At 47.2% G+C, this 25,038-nt stretch overlaps 1 protein-coding gene across 1 annotated transcript; it reads right to left on the bottom strand.

Moving 5' to 3' along the window:
* Positions 1-633: 633 nt before the first annotated feature.
* On the bottom strand, positions 634-24,976 carry LOC135317483 (protein ELYS-like). The gene is made up of 24 exons (XM_064473776.1): positions 24,856-24,976; positions 23,396-23,649; positions 20,648-20,828; positions 19,653-19,860; positions 18,266-18,382; positions 17,221-17,305; positions 15,090-15,240; positions 12,518-12,650; positions 12,249-12,430; positions 11,704-11,774; positions 9,479-9,560; positions 9,302-9,391; positions 8,995-9,139; positions 8,490-8,494; positions 8,129-8,224; positions 7,267-7,360; positions 5,657-5,780; positions 5,474-5,530; positions 4,114-4,260; positions 3,175-3,362; positions 2,859-3,003; positions 2,651-2,764; positions 856-1,003; positions 634-770 (listed from the first exon to the last, which is right to left on the bottom strand). The coding sequence occupies exons 1-24, from the start codon at positions 24,974-24,976 to the stop codon at positions 634-636; spliced, it is 3,075 nt and encodes a 1,024-aa protein (XP_064329846.1).
* Positions 24,977-25,038: the final 62 nt, after the last annotated feature.

Here is a 25,038-nt window from a genome sequence, read left to right as displayed (position 1 = left end):
GCATTGCCTAACAACTCACAAGAGGCTATGGGCTGGCTTCTGCCTGGAGCTTGCTTCTTCCCCACCAGAAGCTATTTATGGTTGGTTACATGGGAAGGGATGAATTGCAGCAAATAAATGGAGTGCGCTGACAACCCTGAGAGTCATCTTCCATGAGAAGGGGTTCTGATGGGGGATTAAACTACTTAGTTATCTGCGGCCTTATTTGCACGCCGGGCATGTCCTTATAGTACGATCTGCCCAAGGTCTTGGTCTTTTCTCATGGCAAAAGGACAGCAGAGAAGGGCAGTAACTGACCTTCATTGCCCTCACGGCCAAATATACCAGAACTGGGGTTGATTTGGCCACACCACCTGTAGGAAACTCATCTGACAGCTACTGGCCTCTTTCCTGCTCTTTATCGTTCTGCCTATTTTTAAGTAAAAGAGGCAGAAACAAAGCAGAAATGTGTCAGCAAGTGGGAAGAGATCACTATTTGATCACACAATCAAGTCTAGCAAGATGTGTACACCAATAGCTTGATGGTAATCAGGGTTTTAGTTTTAGCCATCTTAAATTCTCTGAACACATTTACCATAATATAAACACATGTATTTTGCATAGCAAACATTATCATAACAGAAAAACTCTCTCTCAACTGGGTTTCTGCTCGTTTCCTACCCATAACTCTCTAACTTTGGCCAACACACGACTGCTGAAAGGTGCCCTTGGATGCACATGTCCTGCATTAGCTGGTTTTGTTACTGTCGAGATTGGCTTTGGTCTTGCAGCTGTAAAGCACGAGGGAAAAACGATCAGCCTTGTGCAATCAAAGCGATGGTGAGTTGTGCGTTATATTCCCCCCCTAAAAATTACCTTCTCTTGGTCCGGACGAAGGCAGATGGTAAGGCTTGGCTCTCTCTACAGCCAGCTGCCTCTGACCTCTAGGAAGGGTCTTGCCGTGCTGGGCTGAGAGAGAATTTCTGGCAACTGCTCTCTGTCTCCAGCGAGGAGCACAGTCGTTCTGATGAACGAGAAGCGTAAAGCAAGAAGTTAAATGTTACAAGAAGTTCATAGCACGGAGCTGTCGGTGCTATTTCGAATTAGGGAATATGTTTCCTCTACAGGTGCAGTAAAATACACCCCCTGCACAGAGCGGCAGCCAGTTCTGCCCATCAGCACACACCAGCTTCACCCGGAATTTTTAGCCAAGCGGAAGGAAGACTAGAATAATAGCAGAACCTACAACTTTAAGTTAAAACCATGCCGGCACCCTGCAGAACCTCATTCTGACACGCTTGTCAGCACCCACAAGCTTCACATGGCTGACAAAATAGTGCCTTTCCCTTGTTTTTCCTGAAACGCCACTGCCCGAGGTGACTGAATCTCCAGGGCAGCGGCGGGTTACGTTGGACAAGAGGAAGTGAGGATTAAAATGAGGAAGAGAAAGCTGCCTACACACCCCTTCCCCCGGGATGAAAGCTTTCAAACGCAGGACCTCAACCTTCCAGAACCACCCCACAAGTTTGCTTCCCTGGGAAACTATGGTTCTGGAAAGCAGCAGATGGATCACAGAACCACAACAGAAGTTCCCATAACACAGAATTTGACCTGCCTATTTTGAGACTCAGAAGTTAGGTAAGAATTTCTGTCCAAAAAGTGGTAAAACGAAAGCTGTGGAATTGCAGACCTCACGCTATAACTTGAGGAAATAATAAAAAGAACAACCCATGATGCAAATGTTGCCTGTGGGTTGGCACCCAGAGCTGCGTGTGAGATACAGAAGATGACATACAACACACTCTTCATTCCACAGTGACCCAAACAACTTCCAATCATCCGAACGTTCCTACATAACGTACGTGCCTGAATATCTGAATGGTAAGAGTGGCTGACAGGAAAGATACTTATTGTGCTGGTTTTGGATGAGAAGGGGTTAATTCTCCTCACTGTGGGGGGCGGCTGCCTTTCCGGCTTCCTGCGCTCTGCCGCGTGGCGGGGGGGCGGGGCTGGGAGGGGCGGGGCCATGGTGGGGCGGCTGACCCTGACTGGCCAATGGCACGTTCATTCCATACCATGTGACACCATGACCAGTATATTGAGGGTGGGCAGTGGCAGCGCAGAGGCGGCGCGGCATCGGGTCGGCGGGCGGCTGCGGCGCGTGTGGTTTGTTTCGGCGGTTCGTTCCCCCTCTCCCCTCCCTTCCCCCCTCCCGCGGGGCTTTGCGCCTCTCGTTGTTCTCCTTTACATTGCATTTCTACTGTTGTTTCTTTTAATTTTAATTATTAAACTGTTCTTATCCCACCCCACGAGCGTTACCCTTCTGATTCTCTCCCCCATCTAACAGTGGGGCAGTGAGCGAGCGACTGTGTGGGGCTGAGCTGCCGGCTAAACCACGACACTTATTTAATCCTCAGACACAAACAAACTATTTGACGTGGAGCCAACAACAGCCTGGAACACAGAATTTCCAACTTCACAGGGTCGCTTTGGAGAAGTGAAATTTTTTGTTCAACTTTTAGGTTCAGCTGTAACGAAAGGTGCAGATGATTATTGCAAGTATTTCAAAGAAGGGTGTGATAAAGAAAGCAGGATTCTTATTGAGCACTGTTAAATCTAGTTAGTAACCCCTAAGAGAACCTTGCACACTTGGCAGGACTTTTACGCTTACCATGAGATGAACGTTCATCGCCTGGTTCAGCTGTGGGGCTGCCGTACAGTTGGCACGCTGCAGATGCCGGACTAAAAGAATCTCATGAGTCCGTAAAAATTTCTCCAAACACTTCTATGAGAAATAACACATTTGAAAACATATATGATGACCCTGCCTCTTCTCTTGGCAAAGACGGGGTTCAGATTTTCCTCTTGCCCACACTTACTTGTTCAGAGTCTGTGAAAGGCAGCCTCAGGAAGTCTTCCACTAGTCCCATCCCCTGACAGATGTCATACATGTCTTTTAATAGCTCTTCCTCCTTTAACTGAGTGGTGTGCTCCTGCAGCAGAGCCCAAGCCTCCGCCATGCACCTGTAGTTAATTTTGTGAGACGTAAAGGCATATTAATGGTATCACCAAAAAGATGCCCCCCAGATATTGTGCTCAAAGTTCAAAGGAAGTGTAGGGGATTGTGATTTTTAGTGTTTGTTCTCCACCTCTCACAGTATTTGAGTGCCAAAATGGTGGCAGATATTTCTTTACCTATTGGACAACAGCACAGTGAGGAAAAGCCGCACTTCGCTACAGCTGGAGGCCGAGAGCTTCATCACCTGCATGTATCTGAGGGCTCGCCTATGCTCTCCTTGGCACATGAGGGACTGAAGAATTCGCACGTCTTGCCACGACACAGGTTTGGTTGCAGTTGGTTCAAGCAGCAGGGCCAGGGAGCTCTGCAGAAGGTAGAGATCAGGTTTCTTAAGATATAGAGACACACACGCGCACAACAAAACGATTCAAAAGTGTCTTCAGTGAGGGTGAATCTCTGTTGAATAAACTTAGATGGTGACTAATGAAGGGCTTGGTACCGGACAGGTAAATATAAATGCTGAAGTGTCTGCAGAAAAAAGATATTCCGTGAGCCGTACAGAACAAAGGGAGTCCTTTGACAGGAGTGATTCACACCTGGCCAGGATAACCAAATCTCCGTAGGCAAACATCACCTCTCATAAAGACAAGTCATTCTCCCAGGCAAACAGGTTATATTAACATTGTGACGGGCAAAGAACAACCTTCAGCATCAGAGAGAACATGAATTAGATTGAAGAGTCACTTTGGCGGTCTTCTGTCTCAAGTCTTGCTGCCAGGATGGCAGTTTGAATAGTTAAAGTGCCCAAACCACTGCTGTTGAGAAAGTGCTCGACTGCTCTGCTGAGAACAACCTGAACAGATGGCTTTGGCAAGTCACACGTCAAGCATTAACGCTGACTTCTTCATTGTCTTAATCCATTTCCTCTCAACGTAATTAAAACCAAACTGCAGACCATCACGTATTGCTGAAGGTGCTGCTGAAGCAGCATTACAAAAAAGAAGCTTCCCATGTTTTATCACCTGGTATCAGCTAAGCACCAGGGTTTTTACATCATTTGATAGATCATAGCATTGTATTGCAATGTGTGCCCAACTAAACTGTCACATACTTACATCATAGTCCTTGTGGTCTAGAAGCCAAAAACCTCGAATAAGCTTAACAAGGCCCGAAGGGATGGCAAAGGCAGCTGCGAAGGAGTTGACGGAAGGTTCTGTTTTGTTCGGAAAGGGATGCGTGATGTCTAGCAGCAAGTAAATTGTCTGATATCAAGTATCTAATTAAGGCTAATAGATTTGCAAGACCAACAATTTATCACATGAAATAACATTATTACTATTGTTAATAGAACATTAATAGATAATAAAAGGAAATAAGAATATCATAGTGGTAGGACGCAGAAAATACTCATGTATTAGTCTTGCCATTTCATGCTGTTGCAACCTGAAGATAGTCAGGCCCTAACAACAAAATTGCATTCTGAATAAATAACCAGAAAGACAGACTCTTTGATTTCTCTAAGGCATTCAGAAAGGTTGCCTTTCGATATTTAAACAGTTCCGTTGCAAACACAGGCTCCCTCTTTAGTCACTGGAGCCACCAGCTGGACATTCAAAACACGAGAACGGCCAATGCTTGATTATTAAAGCAAACAAATTCTACAGCTGGTTTCTTCCCTCCTTTCCAGCGTATATAAAACAAGTGAAATTAGGGTGTCCTTACAGCACAGCTTAGCTCTGCATGATTAAAACTGGATTTAAACCAGTATGTGGATCACTCATCGGCAGTGTCACTCTCTCTTTCTGACAGCTGTTTTGGGGGGTCTGTTCTCATCAGAGAGCTCCGGGGTGCAACAGCTTTAAAGCCCCTGCTCTCTAGGCTCCCCTCTCGGGTCAGGCAACACACAGCCAAAGCAACACAGTGTATTTCGGCAGCTTAAAAGTTCAGTTTCTGCCCAACGACTTTTCCCTTCTCTCTCTCTATTATTCTGTGTGCCCGCACTTGTAACAGCACAAAAGCAAGCCCTCTTAGCTGTGCTGGAAAATGGATGATTTCAGCAACATCAGGTCCTGGTACACCGCTGTCAGAAATCCTTTTGCTCTGAAGCAGCACATTCTAGTGCATCGCTCGAGGAAGCAGCTGTTTGCTACAGCTGTGGGTGCTTCAAAAATGAAAAACAGTTTACATTTTGAGACAATCTAGGGGAGCTTTCTACCTTTAACATTGCTTAGTAAACCTGTTTTCTCACATCAGAAAAGACTTTGCAACAAAACATTTTAAAAATTCCTAAACAATCCACAGTACAAAGAAATCAAACAATGCTTCTGTCTGCGACTTAATTCTTAACTACACGTGTTCATCCGCAGTGTGTTTGAAGCACAAATTAGAAAATGCATCGAACGCGTAGGTGACAGACATTTCAGACCCCTGATGCGCGTATACTGGAGGTGTAACAGAAATAACTCCAAGGGATACGATTGCATGTTTGTGGCTTTCTTCAACGCCTTCTAGCAAATAGAGCTCCAGCAGTGCCTGGAATGAAAAGGTAGAAGCTTTTTAAAACTCCTCTCTTTGAGAAATCATTGGCTTTGGGGGAGGGCTGGGCTGGGGCTGGGGTTTGTGGTGGTGGTGGTTGTTTTCAGGGAACACAACACTCACCTGTAAACTAGGAGGTGGGTATTTCCCAGTTCCTCCTTCCTCTCTCCGCCACATCTCCTCAACTTGGTCTCCCAACTGGGAAACCATCCCATCGATCATCAGGCAGTCAGAGTCCCATTTGCCTCTGGAACAAAACGTAGCGAGGATTTGACAGAGGAAAACACTAATTCCGGCCTCTCGGTGTCACAGATTTCCTCCAGCCAAAACAAACCCAGCTAAAGCTCCCACGACTCCAGGAAAGGAACAAACAGACAAAGGCATGATCGTGACTTGAAATAGACTGGAAAGAAATTTCGGAGTCAGGTGAAAGGTGCTCATTAGATCCTAGTGAATTATTAAAGGAGCTCCAAATAGGAATCCAAAAAGCTCCCTTATTAAGGGGAAAGTTGCAGCGACCTTTTAGTTTTCAGTTTTTCTTTTGTGCCGCATTACTTGTAATACAAGGGCAGTGTGAGCAAAGCTACCCCAAACCTCACGCCCCCAGCGGGAGCGTTCCCACACACAGCGGTGAGACCACAGCACGGCAATGTCAGGCTTTGGTCTCAGCACCTCGCTTCTGTTACTGAAAAACAGTCACGGTCAGAAAGCTGAGCCCGCAGCTGAATTCTGGTATCCCCTGAAGCAGCACGTTTGCGCCTCTGCACGTGCCATCACAGTGACGGAGGGCTGGCCTGTGAAACACTGCATTCCTCAGAAGCCCATCGCAGGCTCCTGCGGGCTGCGACGGCAGCCTTTCATTTCCCGAGGAGGACGAGCAGAAGCAGCACGCTGGAGGTGGTGCTTCTAAGGAGCCCGTGAGCCTGTACGAGAGTTACCTGAGAAGGACGCGCAGGAAGAGGAGCTTGAAAGCCAGCGCCTGACATAGAGCAGCTTCCACCTGGACTCCTCCTGCTGCACCTTGCTCACGGTGCCACAGCCACGGCTACTTGAGGACTTTCTTTAGGTTACAGAACAGTTGCCAAAGAAAAATCTGTTCTCACCTAACCCAAGGCGCATCACCATTATGCTCGTGAGCCAGCCCAGGAAAGGGAGTTCCCGTGAGGAAGGGGCTTTTATCCAGTCGCCAGGAGAGCGCTGGCCGTGCCAGCTGCATGTGACTCTGCCCATCTCCTTCAACGACACCGCGGTGCTTGGGAGTGGGAGATTTGGGCCAATCCCCTTATCGCCATCTGTCACTGGTCATTGAGAGAGATTATTTTTGCTTTGTTTTTGTTTTTTGTTTTTTTGTTTTTTTTTCCTAAAACACGCTTTCTTCTGTGTCCAGAACAATTGCTCTGCAAAGGCCGTGCCTTGCTGACCTGGCCGTGACTGATCCTGTCCTCACCACACGACCTTTTCCAGTGGTAACAAATGACACAGAATTGCCAATGAATTACGTGCACGTCAAAACAATGATGATACCAACAAAGGGCACTAAGCAGAGGTATATATCAACATTTCAACACGGGAGAGGAACCTCTCTGTTCAGCAGGACACACGCATCACTCCAGTCAAGAGTGTTGCCAGCAAATGCATGAAGCGTAGCAAATACAGCTGCTGATGGAAAAGCCACTCGCTGCCGCTTCTGAATTTGCAGTGGAACTGCTCTAGAGCTTTCCTGCACGTCCTACCTTGATAAACGCTCCAGTTGCTGTCGATGACCAGCGTAGTAGCTCCGAATCAGAGGATAATTGTAGAAAGGTCTAGAGAAACGCATCTCATCACCTACAGGCAATAAATAAGAAGTAAGTTAAAGAAGTCATATCACATTTTCAACCTACAGTTTTTGACTAAAAAGACAGAAGAACACACAAGCTAAGCATCAAAAGCACAGGCCAGCCTCCGACTTTGAAAGAAGCCCAGCCTCCTTCTGCCTTTGCTAAAAGAGACCTACGACACAGGACTCAATTCCTCCTTGTCCTAAGTGCCATTTCAAGCTTACAGGTGATGTAGCATCCAGAACATGTAGTGTCAGCTGAAGTTCACTCTAAAAAAAAAACCCCCAGTTCTCAAAGGGAATGGGTTTTTAAACATGTCATGTGAACATGCGTAAGACAGTTAAGGCTGACAATAGGATTTATAACCCATCCAAATGATGAACTATTTCCAAGGTGTATTTTTTCCTCAAACAATCCCTAAAAAGTTCAAAACACGCACGTCAGGCTTTTACTGTAAAATCAAGCATTCCCGTGTTGGTGCTTTAGGAGTTACTTGTTTACAATCCCAAAGATTTCAAGCTGTGGGCACGAGCAACTCCCTCCCTCAGAGGCTTAGTGCTGTTTCTGAGAAACACCCCGGAAAGAAACTGCTTCCATCATTCTACACGACGTAGTTGAAAAAACAGTGAAATCTCAATTTCAGCAGCAGAACTTCAGCATCTGCTGTCACTGAACGGGCACGACTTGGTATTGATGAAGCCTTGACAAAACCATGGGGAAGCAGGTGTTCATAGGAAGCACTGACTGCTACAGACGCGTGACAGTTTAGGCTTACCTGAGCCCTCGGGCAGGAGGCGGGACCCACAGAACCAGAGGACCACTCGTGCATACAAAGCTGCGAGGCTGGTCACCGCCAGCTTATTTGTCAAGTCTGCAAAACATGAAAAGAAGCTTAAGAGGACTGTTGGTGTGCAATTTCTTTTGTTTTTTATAAAGCTCCCCTCATTGCACTAAAGAGAAAGTAGAAAAATAACACGGTAGAAATCTTTGCCTGTGCATTTTTCACTCCGTATCACGTCCTTCTCTGAAGTAAAAGCCCACAATCACAAGCAACCCTTACAAAGAAGAAGATTCACTAAAGGTTTAATAAAAAAAAGTGAAGTTGGAACTACTAAATCCACTCATGGATAAGGCACCTGTTCTTCACGTAGCAGAGACGTTTACTCTAGCAAAGGGATTTTCTCTTTTCTCCTCAATATGCCAGGAACAAGTTCTAATAGAAACAGCTACAGAAACTCATGCAACTCACTTTACATGTTACTCATTTAGGCTTCCTCTCTGATTTTAGTCATTTCCAATCCAATATTTGCATGCAATCACGCACTGCTGGCTGACAATCAAAGGGAGTATTTGTCACAGTGCCACATCCCGTTGCTGTAATTTCAAGCCGGGTGCTTGCACAGCTCCTTGCTGACCGCAGCCTCCCCACCCACTCGCACCAGCTCCCCAACAAACTCTTGCCCTGAGCTCAACGCGCGGTAAGTGGCAGCCCCAACCCCTCCCATTTAAGCCCCTTCTCCCCGCTACATCTGACTTTCTGCCAATCAGCAAAACCAACAGAAGCTCCTCTTTCCACAATTACAGCCCCAGCATCGTTCCAAATCTTCATAAGACATACCAGAGAGTTAGAAATACTGTGACAAACCTTCTCCGGCGAGCTCTTGTGCCTCTGTTAGAAAACAGTTCAAGACTGTGCTAAGGTTGCTCAAAAGCAACTGGCGGTGCTGCAGAGCCTGTAACCTCTGCGGGTCAGTGGAGCTGCAGGAGCCGTCAAACAGCGCAACACCTTTTCAAGAACAGGTATGAAATCGTTAGCCTACAGAGCCATTGCAGAGTTTCAAAGTGCACTTCCAGATCTGCGGGCAAGACCATCTACCAGCAGATCACTGAATGAGCTCAACTGGAAAGACTGATTCTAGGTTTGCAGCATGGCTGCACTAGTACTCACATATGTCATCAAATTCGTGTTGTGTATAGATCACCCTGCTCCATGTCCAGTCAAGGGCAAACTGTAAATTAGCAGCAGAACTTGGCTGCTCTTTAAAAAGAGAGAACAAAAAAGAAATGAATCAAGAATTCCAAACGAAGAAACCATGCAACATAAAAAAAACATAACAAGTCTTACCTTTAGATGTCCAAAGCTTAATGCAGCCAGTCAGAAGCCCTACAGAACCTGTCTGGGCAGCAGCTGACAAGACCGCGTCTAACTGCTCCTCCTAAAAGTAACAGGCGAAATCAAAGGAGAATCCCACCTGCTGTCAACATCCCAACCACCAACAGTAAGTGCTTGTTTCTAACCCTACACTCACTCAGGCATCACAGGCTGGGCTGCTTGTTGCTGTGAGGAGCACATGGAATTTTTCCCCTGACACATCAACTTCCCAAAGGCTAATTCTAATCTTTATTTGCATGCCTCTGCATTATCCTCTCAATTTACTGCATTCCAATTAACTATTCCCAGCAACGTGCCCTGCTTATACCCATGGCACATGGGGTGCAGAGAAGTTTGCCATCAGGAATGCGCGAAGGGGACAGAACAAACAGAACTCTGCAACGTTTGCATGGAAGCAGTGAAGCCAAGATCAAGCAGCTTTCCAGGCTATGAAGACATGAAGCAGTTACGACACCCCAAACATTAAGTTGTCATTTCCCAAAATGACAGAAAAGAAGTGAAACATTGATGTTCTAATAGGTTTCAGGTTTAGGCGCTTCAAACACTGTGTTCTAATGCCGTGGCGATCCTTCAGAAGGGCAAAGCACAGGCAGGCACAGACGTGCACTGTTAAGGAGTAGCTTAGTGCAGCTGGTGTTCTGGTACTTCTTCCAGGTGAAATGAACATAGAAACATAGAATCATAGAACCCTTAAGGTTGGAAAAGCCCTCCAGGATCAATGAGTGCAACTGTCAACCCAACACTACCATGTCTCCTAAATCAGGCCTCAAATGCCACGTCTACATGTCTTTTCAATACCTCCAGGGATGGTGAGTCCCCCACCTCTCTGGGCAGCCTCTTCCAAGGCCTGACCACTCTTGCAGTGAAGGCATTTTCCCTAATATCCAACCTAAACCTCCCCTGATGCAGCTTGAAGCCGTTTCCTCTCGTTCTATCGCTAGTGACCTGGGAGAAGAGACCAACCCCCACCTCACAACAGCCTCCTGTCAGGCAGCTGCAGGGAGCGATAAGGTCTCCCCTCAGCCTCCTCTCCTCCAGGCCAAACAACCCCAGGTCCCTCAACCTCTCCTCATGAGACCTGTTCTCCAGACCCTTCCCCAGCTTTGTTGCCCTTCTTTGGACACGCACCGGCAACTCTATGTCCTTCTTGTCCCGAGGGGCCCAAGACTGAGCCCTCATCAAATTGTCCTTTTTAGGGCTTTTGCTTTTTGTTTGCTTCTTTCTTTGGCTTTTTAAGCACATTCACAAGTATCTTTCCCTTCTAAATAAAATCATCACATTCAAAGCCATTTCTACACGTTCAAATACACACATCAGATTTCCATCTTTTTCTGAAAACCAGTCTCAGACAAGGAAACACACCGAGTACGACTTACGGTGGCAAACAAAACCCCAAACCAAGCTTCTTGCCCCTAATTCTGAGATTTGTCTTACTCACATTCACAAGCAATTCCTGCTCAAATCCCTAACAAGCCTCTGAATGATCTAGTCTCAATTCAGCAAAGGGTATGACAAATTTCTGCATTTCCCAATTATTCCCAACGTGGAGCTGACATCAGATCACCCAATCTGAATGGAAGAGCCTACATCAGGCTTGCAAAAGAAACAGCCTATGGGCCAGGCCAACCTGCCAAGACGTTCATGTTAGCTACCACACTGTGCACAAGTGCGCTTTGCCCCAACGCACCCCCACAGATCTGGAGAGGAATCCAGTAGAGAGGAAGATGAGGGCAGGGAAAGACTGCTCTCCCCTTCCTACCAAGTGCTCCTCTGCCTGAAGGTTGTTCTGAGGGAACGATGCTTCCTTTTCTCCATTCTGTCCTCTTTTCCCAGCTCATCAGGGATCAAAACCCGAACTCAGGACCACGCAGGCAGTTGCACTCATTGATGAGAGAGAAGGAACAGCTTTCCCCGACTTTCTCTTCCTGCTCCTAGAGCAGCGCTCTCTTCCTTTCTAGACATTCAGTCCCTGATCGTGCTTCAACGGGAGGCAACGGTGGGTTTACACTCCCAAGAGGGGACCTCAAACATTACATTTGATAAAACTGGCAGGGTACAATTGCAGTTACGCGTGTGGATGGGCAGGAGGAGCATTAAATGGTCCCTGACACCGAAAGCAGCGCCATGAAAAGCTTAGGAAAGGTCCATCTCTTGACATTCTCCATAAAGACACAGTAAAAGCTCACCTCCTTCTGGAAGCCGCTGCACGTCACATGAACAACTCCAGAGCTCAGCAGGCACGTGCCATCTGCAGAGACAACGAACGTTGGACAACATTCCATACTCTCACCGTGATGGTAGCACCAGTTTACATTTTTGTCACAGCAACCTCTGGAAAGGTACAACTGAGTACCCGTTTTCCTCATGACATCACTTACAGCCTTTTTTAGAAAAATAATGGCTGAGTGTAGAAATTTTACCTCCGGGGCTATCGAGGTGCTGCGCTTTGAGCTTCAGCCCAGAGTCATTTCATCTGATCACCAGCACCACCTCACGGGCTGCGTTACAGAAGCACCCAACCCCCAGACCCAGCTGCCTGTCAGGCAGGTGTCACAACAGCACACACTTGGTCAGTACAACGTCATCACAGTTGGGTGGGTGGGGGGTTGGGGTGTTTCGGTTTGGTTGGGTTTTTGCGTGACAAACAGTGACCAGGAGAACCAATAAATGGCATTTGAGCTCGGTTTAAGCTTATCACTACTCAAAGCCGTGTAATACCTACCAAAATTATAGGTGCTTGGATGAAAACACAGCTCAGGTTGTGGGTAAGAAGGAGGAACTCTCCAGCTTAGGCTGCGCTCCTGCACCACAACATCCAGAAGGAGGTTTGGAGCAGTCGTGCTTGTCACAGCGTCCAGTGACCACAGTGCAAAATAGGGGCAGTCCTGAAGGGATTCTTCTGGCCTGAAAGAAAACAAGCGCAGAAGCTAAACGCCGACTTTCCAGTGAATTATGGGGAGGGATACTGAAACCAGCTTCATAAAAACCTACCTTAGTGAGCCTGGCTTTTGAGCCTCATACCAGCAGTCAAAGTCAAATACACCCAAATAAGTAGATGGTTTTCCCTGGCCGCGTGTGTTCACTTGCCAGCTGAAGACGGAGACACTGGTGTCAGGAGATATGACTGTAAAAGACAAGACATTGTTTCTTATTGGGAGAAAATACAATCTATCTGACATTTTCAAAACATCCCTTTCTAGTTTGGCTTCATTCTGTTACGTCACTCATGAAACACAACACTTGACTAAGAAGAATTTTAAAAATGTACACCATAGCATCACCTCTGTGATAGGTTTCAGTCATGCTGCCCCCCTTTGCGAGTTCAACCTGTATCCGTCCTAAGACAAACCCAATACACAATTGTCAGGTAATCAAGTCTCCCATACAGTAAGAGTGCATCAAGATGGTTAGAAAAAAACAAAAACCAAAAAACAACCCACCACCCTAGGAAAACATACATTGCTGCTTTTAGAAAGCATACAAATTCTTGTCGTATACACTTGATCACTCAGCTGGCATTATTAATTTCCAGATTCGACTCGATTACGGGTGTTACGAATAGCTCCTTTCCAGCACAGTCAGAATGAAGGAACACAATTATCACACAAAACAAACACCAAAACCCAACCCCAACAAACAGGAGGTTGGAACAAAGAGTTTAACATCAAACATTGACCATGTTACACTCGGGTTCTCTCAAGAAGTGGCATGGTCTGTCGTCTCTGGGGAGAAGGCATTCTCCAGATGTGAGCAAAGTGGGGGGTGCATCCTTTACCCTGACAGAGCAGGGAACCAGGAGACAGGTCATTTGGCAAAATGGGTCTCTGTTCTCTGCTGAGTTCATCAGGGCTGCTCAGGGAGCCTCCCACGCTTTACTGCGTGTCATCGTGAACTCCTGTGCCCTTTCACTTGTGTGAGCCGCTGAAACTGCCTTTGAAGATGTCAAGTAGTTTCATAAATCAGAAGCCAGCTTCCTTTCTAACCTCAACCCACATCCAACAGAAGCTCATGTGGGCATACAACTTGAATAGTTTCTGGATAAAAGCTAATGAGGAGCCATCAGAAAAATGACAGGCATTTTTCCATGCCTCAGACTTCATGAAAAGGGGACCGAAAGGGCTTTTTTTGTTGGTTTTGGTTTGGGTTTTTTGGTGGGTGCGCCTGTTGGTTGTTTTTGACAAGGTTTTAGAAGGCCCTCTCCTCAGAATCATGCCACAGGTGGAGAAAATCCAAAGGGGTTTTCATTAGATTTTGACACGCTGTTGTTAGAGGATGGCACCCCAAAAGAGGTGGAAGCTGCCTCTTCAGGACTAAGACAAAGCTAATAAACACAAATAGCCTAGAAAGTCACGCCAGTGTCGTCTTTGTAACAGCAGACATAAGTTAAGGCCAGTAAGAAGAGAGGGAAGGGCATTCACACACCCAAACAAAAGGCTGTGAAAGTTATCACTGCAGCCGGCTCAGAGATGTGCTCAGAGCATCACTGGATGTGCAAACCCAGAGATGCACATCTCATTATTGCAAGGGAATGAAAGACACCAGAGGAGTTTTAACTGTCGATCCGGACAAGGGAAGCCAGAAGCTATTGCTTTAAGAGCTTGTAGGTGTAGGAACCTATTAGACACAGAGAGGGCAAAGTGCACAGGCAGATCATAGACTCGTAGAATCATTTAGGTTGGAAAAGGCCCTTAAGACCATCAAGCCCAACTGTAAACCTCATACTGCCAAGCCCACCACTAAACCCTGTCCCAAAGCACCACGTCTGCACGTCTTTTAACTCCCTCCAGGGATGGTGACGCCACCACTTCCCTGGGCAGCCTGTTCCACTGCTTCGCAACCCTTTCTGTGAAGAAATTTTTCCTAAGATCCCAACTAAACCTTGTGCTCTAGACCCTTCACCAGCTTCGCTGCCCTTCTTTGGACACACTCAGCACCTCAGTATCTTTCTCGTAGTGAGGGGCCCAAAACTGAACACAGGATTCGAGGTGCAGCCTCACCACCGCCCAGTAGGGGGGGACGATCACTGCCCTACTCCTGCTGGCCACACTCTCTCTCATACAAGCCAGGATGCTGGTGGCCTTCCTGGCCACGCGGGCACACTGCCGGCTCATCCAGGTGCTTGGGGAAGGTATCAAACAGACCTGGCCCCAGGACCGAGCCCTGGGGAACAGCACTCGTGACCGGCCGCCAGCTGGATGCAGGTGCAGGCATAGGTTGGAAGAGGGGAAAAAAGAAAGTTGAGGGAACATTCCTAAGCAATGGAGGGGATGATCCTACTGTTCAAAGACGAGAGCTGGAGGAATAAAATGACTGACAGGCGTTATAGAGGTGACCCCACCATACATCGCTACAGCATGTCAGCAAGCATTGAAGGGAAAAATAGGGTTTATTTTAACAAGTCCCACAGAACCTAAGCACCCAGTTTTTCCTTTGAAATAAGCCCAAGAAGTTAGTCTATACAGATACTGAAGACTTTCAGGCTGTGGGTATGGAACAGCATTCACTGCTTGGATGCCAAAGCCATTTAGTTTAGAACAACCAAACACGGGCATCAGGAACAAACCTTCATCAACGCTGTCTTCTCTGTCAATGCAGTTGGGAAAGATTTCTACAGCCTGACAGCTGAGTAGTTTGGCCTTGCTGCCCTGCCCTCTCAAGGGAAAGGCTCCACCCGTCAGATCCAAACTGTACTTTTCAACACAGGATGCCAAACCCTGCGGAAAAAATCACAGGCGAGAGAAAGGTCATTCTGAGAGAAAAGCAGACATTACACCTCAGTAGGAAAGAATGTCTATGTCTAATAGAACCTGCATATTGTACTGTATCTCTCCCAGGCGCTTAATCTGATGGCAAAGAGAAACTACAGCTGACAAGCAAGAGAACTGAGTGTCAAACCGTAACGGGTAAGTTTGGTCGTAAAAGCTTTGCACATTTTCAGAACTGAGCATTTCCCTCGCATTACTGGTTCTAAATGTGTTTTGCAGAATTCCTTGCACCATCCCGGTTTCTTCACAAACCTACGTATTTATCTAGAAAGAGAGATCTGAAATAATGCCATACATAGGCATGCAAAGCGCTTTGCTCCATGACTTGATCACAGAACTGATGAAGTTAGAGGAGTCACGGCCTTCCAGCAGCCAAAGCTCTCTTGCGAGGCATTATCTATAGGCACACACCACTAGAGTGAAAGCCCATCCCTCGGGAGTAGCCATGAGAACGTCTTACTGAGTCACACTCTTCTCTCAAACCACGTCAGCTCCTGCCAGCTCCTCCTCTCACCTCCTCAGGGACTAAAGGGTGAAATATGCCTCCCTGCCTTCACCAAGTGCAGCCAACAGCAAAACAACCCGGCGGACATGGCATGCACGTGGGCAAGGCGTTTAGGGGCACGAATTCCTACAGAGTCAGCCAACTACTTTGAGACCTACAGAAACTCCAGCAGGATTGTGTGGAACCTCTGAGACCACCATTTGCTAAGCAAGCATTGACTGAAATACTGTCTTTCCAAATACAGCACTTGGTCAAATGCTCTACCCTACAACACATGGGTGTGTGGATTGTGGACAAAGAGCAGCTCTACAATTAAAAACCAACCAAACAAAACCAAAAGCTAAGCAGCTAAAAATCTCCAAAAACCTACCAGAGAATAAAAAAATTGCTTGTACCTCATTCTACCCAAGTTTCCTAAAGTTTCACAGCTCTAGAAGGAACTGGCATGAGACAATCCATTCTCGTATGACCTGATATGTTACATTTAACTCACCTACTCTGAGAACAGGCAAGCTTTCTCTTAACCATTCTAGGAAATACTACTAATAAATATCAAGGCTGTAGAGCACAGATCCTCTCCTACCGCACCTCAACAGGAAAGACATGCTCTGAATTAAGATTACTTTCCCATCAAAAAGATTTTGCAAGGGTTTCAGGCGTAACACTGAATAAAACTATACGTTCTAAAAACGCGTCTTCTATCTGTTAGATAACAGAGAGGTAAGGCTAGTTCATCTCTATTTTAAACACAACCTCTTTGGAGCCACTTCTCAAAATTTACATATACTTTTTTGACCAAATCAGACCACTCTTTACTGTATTTGCGTATTTTGCTGGCTTCAAGAGCAGAGTTCGTAGGTAACGCAGCCAAAAAGTAGAAAGAGTTCTCTTTAGAGCTACTAAGTTTCAGGACCAGCACCGAAGAGACCCTGCAGGTGAGCGTCCTGTGAAGTCCTGCTGACAGAGCTCAAAGGGAAAACAAGAATTTAAACCTGAAGACCGGAACAGAATAAAGCTGTACGCCCGTGTTTTAAGGAAGGGAGACAGACAGAACCTTATTCAACTCTGCAGTTTGGTTAAACAGAGCTACTCAAAGCCCTGTCTTCTCTTCCTACAGGCCATTCACTTGGTGTTTAAATGAAGAATCATTTTCTTTGTAAAAGCTGCTGCCTCTTCAGGAACTGAATTTATACGGGCTCTTTGCAGACGGCCCTGGCTGGAACACACGACACGGCGGTATGAAATTGTACGACTTCTTTTCAAAAAGTATGGACAAAGGCCGTGCCCGGGAAGACTCAGCAAAAGATTCTTTCTTTTTAAGTCATCTCTGAATTGTCATGGTCAATATTCCCCCTGCCAACTTCACTGATACTCCCTTAGGGAAAAGGACTCTTTCCATCCTTTCACGGACGTGCACGTCTTACCTCGTACATGGCTTGTCCTGAAGCCGAGCGCCTCCTGTCTGCGAACGCTAACTGCAACAGATGTAAACTCACGGCATCGCCTTCACTGGAAAAGGTACAAATGATGACATTTGGTTACAAAGCTGCTTTATAGTCCTCGTTACCCTTTCCTTAGGTCTAGGCTGAGGTTTCCTGAATAGCACTGTCTCACTGAAAAGAAAAACAGCCCTTCCCAAAACCCAAGAATTGGTCACATTTAGCCACTAAACCACAAAGGAGGAAATTTGGACACTAACAGCTTCTGGGGCAAAGGCTACCCATACAATCTGGAAGCTTCAAGATGTTCTATGGACTAAAAATGGTTGGGAACAGTTCTTGGCATTGAAGAGCTCGCAATCAAAACTGCTTTACAGTCAAACTGAAAAAGATTGCCACTCCATGAGCAGCCGAGCTGAGTAAATAGCTTGCTGATGCTGAAAGGGGCAGATCTTTCTCCCCTTCCCTTCCCACCAAAGCTCCAGTCCCTCCCCTGCACACACGGCACCTTCCACACCCTCCTTTCAGTCATTAGCCCAGCAGGAAACCACCGACTTGGCTGCTGAGCACCTTCCCTGCCAGCCGAGCTGAGCTGGCTCACCAAGGCTCAGGCTGGCACCAGGGAACCGGCCATGCTGTCACCTCCTCCTTTAGGGGCAGCAGGCTGGTGGGTCCGCACCGTTAGTGCTCTGGAGCTGCAGCCTCCACTGCGCTCCATGGTATTTTCATACCACGGTGTGAATATCAGGCAAATCATGAAGCAGTCATCAGGAAACAAAGGAAGCCATTGAAGAATGCCAGCACAGAAATAGAGCCACTGTCGCTTTGCTGCCTTTCAGCAGGGAGGAACTAGTAGGTCCCTCTCCATCCCTGTTACATCCTGTACAAATCGCACCGTCAGCCCCTTCCATACCGGAGAGAATCTCCTGCACGGCTAATTCAACAAAACAAATACACGTGGGTCAACTCTAGGTGAACAAATACTCAAAAAAAAAAAAAAATCAGTGGCCGATAGTAAGCTTTTATTCACCTTTCTTGCGTCGACTGAACAGCCCACAAGTAGCAGCAGTTGCGAGGATCGTGCTCAGGCTCTTGAAAAGTAACGGCGCAGACAGGAATCCTTCCTCCTTCAAGCTGACAGTGGTGCCTGCAGGGTTAACAAAAACAGAAAGCAGGTGAGCCTGGTGGCCCTGCCTGTTTGTAGAAGGGGAGAAGCATCTTCTGAGCAAAGAGCCCCTGACGTGCTTCTCCTCAAGGCACAGAAGGTCACACTCCCGTCTCAAACAAGGGCGTCACGGGAGCGACTGCTTTTGATGCAACAGCCACGAGGTGAGGAAATTACTGTCCAGCACGGGCAATAACCTGGCTTTATCTCCTCCTCTGCCTGCGGAGCAGGAACATGAAAGATTCCTTCAGCTGCCAGGCAAAAGATTCTTCCTACTCTTGTCGCCTGCTTCAATATTGAACTGAAAATGCAGCCTCTCTTCTGCACAAGCTGAAAACAGCGCCAAACACCAGTAGTGTCTTGTTTCTTTACTTGGACTATCTAAAGCCTTTCTCCTCCAGACTTCTGAACCTTCCTTGCACCTTCACAATCTATTCTTGCCACCTCACTATTCCTCCACTCTCTATTCATGCCGCCAATAGTTCCCGGTGAGTCACTGCAGATTTGCTTAAGTGAATCCCGATCTGAATTGGGTCAGATATTCCAGGGGGGATTGCTCTTTGGCAGAGCTGAAATCATCTCCCTAATTTCTCTGTTGCTTATCCCTTGACATGACCCTTATTCCCCCTCCAAGTGTTCCAAGCAGACTTTCATTCCCATGCATCGCTGCCTTGGCATGGGTCAGTCCCCTCTTTTGGTCGAGGCTGAAATGTGGGAGAGAATGTCTTTTCAGCCACAGATCAGCTCTTGATCCTTCATGTCTCACTCCTTTCAACCGGGACGCTTTGAAGAATATGATCACCACAATCCCATCATTAACATACTTCAGCCTTTCAATGGGTGCCCTCATTGCAGGAGCTGCTTCTGAGAAATAATGTCTACAATCTCTTTCATTGAAACACACACAACTCCTGCTGTCACTGAATACTGCTGGTGGAACAAACTGCCTTATGGAAAGCAGCTCTCTCACACCCTAACTGCTTGACAGAACCCAGAGAAGGGAGCTTTCCGCAGTTCCTCAGCCCACGGGCACAATAAGGAGAACAATCCCAGCCCGCTGGGCAGAAGGCGGCCCACTGAATCCAGGTATGGCTCAATGGCTACTTCAGAAGGGGATTCCTAAACAGGCCAAGATTACACTCCACATTTCCCTCCCTGAAAAAGGGCTCTTTAAATTAACAGACTTCCTCCTCAAGCAGAGCCTTGAGAGCCCTGCACCTCCAGGCGTGACCAAGTGCAAAGGCCGACTTACTCCCACTGCAGAGTTTTCATATTCCACAGTGACAGGGAGCCGTCGGAAAAACCCACGGCGAGCTGGTTGCTTCTGCTGATGTAGCACAGGGTCGATATTGCTGTTCCTGAAGGACACTGTAACTGAAGGCAGAGATGTCTCCCTTCCCCGGTCACCATTTCTCTTCTTAGTGGAACTCCAGCAGCAATTCTGGTGACAACTACTAGAGCTACACGCACAAAACCACACAATAAAGGAATGCGTTATGCCATTCAGGTTGCATTTGAAACACTGACGTGACAACATGTATAAACTAATGCTACCGTCCCCGGCAAAATACCCATTGATGCAATACTTTGTCTGCTCTTCCCATTTTGTACGCACTCAGAGCACATAGGAACTCTCTGACTGGACAGGTATCCTCGCTCCTATTTCAAAACCAGGTGAAAGCGTAACCTCCATAGACAAATTCTTCCTGGGCTCTGCACATCAGCAGTTTGGGCCTCATGGTGAAGCTACTTGAAGTGACACCAGCTCCCGAGGCCACTCTTGTAAGAGCAAAAACAGCGTATGCAATCCGAGTACACCAAGTACAGGTTCCGTTTGGTGAAATGCAGGGATTTTGGTAAGGCATATTTACTTTAAAAAACAAGCCTCAACTTTGCCCCAAGTCAATGAACAGAAGCAGAAGAACATTCCCAGGAAACAGGGCACGTCCGACACACCTTCCTGTCAGGCAGCTGCACCGCCTCGGATGGTCAGATTCCTACCCCTCACTGGTGAGAATCACCGTGACAGAGGGACCCTGGTGGGAGGGGGTATTTGTAACCTTAGGAGGAGTATGAAGCCACTCCCATTTTTAATCCTTTCAGGGCCAGACGATGTCAAACCGCCACCTGTCATCAGCAGTCATAAACGTCTGCACAGCAGTAGCTTCAAAGTGGGATGCGTGTTGTTGATTTAAAAGACACAAGTTTTCTTACTTTTCCGTTCAAGTTTAGAAACCGCAAGCTCACCCGATGGTTCATTCTCCCTCTGACTGCAAGAGAGATCATCCAAACCAAGGTCCACCACAAGCAGATGACCAACATCTGTCGCCACCGCTGCCACGCCACAAAACCCTTGCAGAGCCCGGTGCAGGTGCCAAGGCCTCGCGCTGGCTCCTCCGGGGTTAGTTATGGGCTCTACAGCAGTTACCTACAGGAAAACTACAAGTTAGTATTTAAGCTCTTTGACGAGCTTTGATAGAAATCACTCAAAAGTGAAGCCAGAATCAGCCCATCAGAAGCAAGAAAGTAAATACAGGTTTCTCAGACTTAAAAACACAGCATTGATCCCAATTATATCCAGACAAAACAAACAAACCAACCAACCCCCAAAAATGTCCTGTACAAACATCCGTTACTGCCTTCCGTTTACGGGGTTTCCTGCAGGGATTTCGCTGAGCTCACTCCAACTGCAATGGTGCAGTCTATTATCACAGCTTACCAAGTTCCATTTTCTACTTAGAAACCATTAACTCAAAGACAACACAGAAAATCCGTTAAATGCAAGAAACTTGACCGTATTTAAGGGACTGGAGTAAGAAAGGCCAAACTCACTCTCGCTCTCCCACGGCCCCCAGCCCGTCAGCACTGGGATACAGCCCACGCCTTCTTTGCCAAACAGGTACTAGGGCAAATCTCGGCTCTCAGTCAGACGCGGCAGCGGCCAAGTTGCAGGGGAGACACACCGCTGCCACGGCAAGGGAGTCTTGTTACAGAGAGCGGAAGGGAGATACCAGCTTAGGGAAAGCTACACCAGTCCTCATTTAGAATCAACAGAGCAACCAGGGAAAGCAGAAAAGTTTTCAGTGCCGAAACAGTGGCAAAAAGCCCAGCAGCTGGTTCGCCAAAAGCCAGCTCCGGCTGAGGAGAAGCGCACGCTGCTCTGTAACACGCGGAGCCGCCTGCCAGCAGCTTTAGTACAAGGCCCTGATGGAGACAGACCTTTCCGCACCTGCAGCCCCTCCCGGGACAGCCCTGACTGCTCCAGCAGAGACACCAGCACGTGAGGGCTCCTGCACTAAGGCTCCACAACAAAAGAACACGGGCTGCCCTTCAGCCTCCTTGCATAATGTCACACAGTGACACCAGGGAGCTTTACATCAACAGCAACCTGTTACACGACAACGGAACAGAGCAGTGAGCACCACAAGGAGTCCTTTTTTTTAATATATTGGTTTTTCTCCCCAGAGGTGGGGAAAAATTGACCAAACCTCGAAGCCCCAAAGTTCTCTCCTCTCCCGTGTCAAGCACTTGCTGTGACTGCGCTGCCTGGCAATCTGCTACAGAATTTACCTTTCCCCTGGGCCACAAGAATTCTACTCCTAGAAGTGCCCGCAGTATTTGAGACAAATTTATATTGTTTCTGTCATGGTTTCAGCTGGGATAGAGTTAATGTTCTTCACTCTAGCTGGTATAGTGCTGTGCTTTGAAATTAGCATGGAAAAAAACCTGTTGAGATAACACACAGATGCTTAGGCTGTTGCTGGGCTTTGCACGCTCTCCTACACTGCTGCCAGCTCCTTCTGGGAACGAACGCAGAAATCCTGTCTCAGCTCCCTGACTCTGCATGCTGCCCTTCTGCCTCACACAAACCAGCAAGAGTGGGGAAAATACCATTCCAGAGCTCTGAAACATGCAACCCTTATAAACCAATTTAATACCGTTAATGTTTTCAATTCAGATTTGCTTTTACAAGTCTGAATGACTGCACGTCTATGCCAGCACACAGCTTGCCTTTCCATCTCAAACGCTGAGATTTATCAGGACGATCGGCAAACCCACACAGCGGAGCACCAACCCAGCTCAGCTCGTTAGAAATCACCACCCCACAAACGCTCACTGCCAGCAGTCACACTGTAGCGCTACAGACAAACAAACCCCGCCTGGATTCTAGCAAGTCAAACCAAACCACGCTCTGGAAAGCTGAGTAATACGGAAGTATTTATCTGTCGCAGATTCTAAGGTGGTAAAGACAGAGGGAACCTTGATGTTCCATTACCTTAAGGTGACTCTTGTCTACACTCAGATAAGGAGCCGAGGGGAAAGGACGTCATTTGAGTTTATGGGTTAGAGAAGGCAGGGAAAATTAGCAACGTTACACCAGAGTATCCCACCGGCACAAGCACCATATGCAATAAGCAGAGGTTCAAGGGCTTCAGGCTGAAAGTCAGTCTGTAACCACCTGCCAGGTAACGCAGTGAAGCCTGTTTTTTCCCATCCTAAGTCAACAGAAAAATGTGCTTTGCTCTAAAGTCACCTGCTTGCTAGTCCGAGACTCCTGGGAATGTGCCGAAGTCAGCTACAGCACAGCCATGGAAGTCTAAGATGTTTTAAAGACAGTATTTCTGACATAATGAACCATTCAGGACATGTATGTTACCAACACTTGAAAGGCAGGGTGAGGACGAGTTCTTTGTCACTCTGGCTAAAAAAAAAAGGTAGTTTTCAAGGCCTTTTTGTCAAAGTGGAGAATGAGGTAACTACGTGCTCTACTGTAAAACCAGAAAACTTGTTTGACTCTCTCAGCAAACTCAAAGGATAACGGTACCGTTAACCCCATAATTTCACATCAAGGTGCTCTCGACTGGACACTCTGCAGTGACAGTATGATGACACAATAGAGAAAATGGACGTCCTAGCAAAGAGACGCTCCAAAGCTGCTCCTGAAACAGCGTTATGCAGCACCTGACAACGTTTCCCCCATTAAAAAGCACCTACCCTTCCTGGCAGAACTACTGCTGTAACCACGCTCGATGTTCCAGGGTCGTACAGGCAGAGAACACTTCCCTCTGCTTCTCTCAAGCCAACCAGCAGCCCCGTTCCCGTCTGCCAGGAAACCTCCTTCACCACGCGGATGGTGGGAGGCTGCTCACGGGCTCCACTGAAACGGTGTGCAGAGAGCCGCTCTCCCGTCACAGCGCTCACGACCTCCAGCTGAGGGCCACACGCCAGCCAGGCCAGCCCATCTCTCCCTGGAAGAAGAGAAAAGGCTGGCTAAAGCAAACTCCCAGGAGAGGGTTGAAAACAACGGGAAAATCACAATCACTGCCCCTTTGCTTCAACAGAAGTACCTCACAGAGCCAGAGAGGCTTACCGAATTCGGGTCGATTATTGAAAATCACCCACTGAATCCTCAACCAATGCATCGTAAAATGAACCACCTTATTATTTTGCATTTGGACTTGTCATTCCTGCACTGAAGAATTCTGCTTGTTTGGGATAAAGATTACAATAGATTGGTCTCTAGTCTTTATACCATATTCAGCTTGGTTTTGCTAGAAATCATCTAAATACATATGAGAATACAACTCCTAAAGCATAATTCAAATATGGCAAAATCTCAGCCAATTCTTTTCTACTTTACTAACTTTGCTCGACACACGCCCACTTTGGGCAGGGATTTGGACTTCAACAAGGAATTACCTCAAAATGGGCACTGCGGGAGCCAATTTCAACTTTTACACGCGCTGATCACAGAGAGAAGTTAGCACATTTAGTTTCACTGAACTACTTCCAACACAAAGGGAGTATTAACTCAACTACTGCACTTACAGTCACACAGAGAGATTCTACATGGTCTCAGCAGAAGCCCGGACACCCAGGCAGGCCCCCGGCTCTACCTTCAGATCACCGACAAAGTCAGCTACCTCATCTGCTCAGCCGCTCTCAGCAGCTCTCCCGGGACACTCCTCTGCGTCCCATTAAATGCTCTGCAAACCTGGCTGCAGCGCCTAACAGGGCTTTCCTCTTCCTTCTGTTTTTAGTCAGGCTAGGAAAGAAAAAGCAGGGGAGGCTGCCTCTCTAACACTGTGGGAGAACTAGTTCTGCACGGGATGTTATGATGGTACCAATAAATACAGCCCAAAACCACACCAGGACTTTTTTGAAAACTGCCTTTCATTCCATTAGAAGTTGAGGAGGGCTCACTGACTTGCCCGTGTTATTTTAATAGCTCAAGACTGGCGCAGGCTGTTGTCCTTTCAAAGTTTAACTCTACTAATGTTTTAATGTTAACATTTTTCATCATTTTGTCATAGTTCATCCTTTCTGTTCTCTCAAAACCTGACGCACCTGAGCAGCACCAACCTGACACAGCTGATGCTGTGACCCCGTGCCTCAGGTCACCTCCAGGCAGTAACAACTTCACAGCAAGACCCAATTTCGAGGAAAAGGCTCACCTCTGGAAAACCGCCCACGCAGCACAGACCCTCGGGTGAGCTCATCTTCCCCAAGAGCCTGAATGGTCACCTCGGGAAACTGCAGCAGGCTGCTCGTTACCTGAGCCGCGAGGTCTCGCATTCTTCACTGTGAATAGAGAAGAAAATGCAAAAAGAGGCTCCTGACAGCCATCGACATTTTTC

This window comes from Phalacrocorax carbo, chromosome 26 (assembly GCF_963921805.1).
Source record: "Phalacrocorax carbo chromosome 26, bPhaCar2.1, whole genome shotgun sequence".
In the NCBI taxonomy this organism is placed as follows: domain Eukaryota; kingdom Metazoa; phylum Chordata; class Aves; order Suliformes; family Phalacrocoracidae; genus Phalacrocorax; species Phalacrocorax carbo.
The sequence above is the reverse complement of the archived record's forward strand: the minus strand, read 5'-3'. Positions and strand labels throughout refer to the sequence as shown.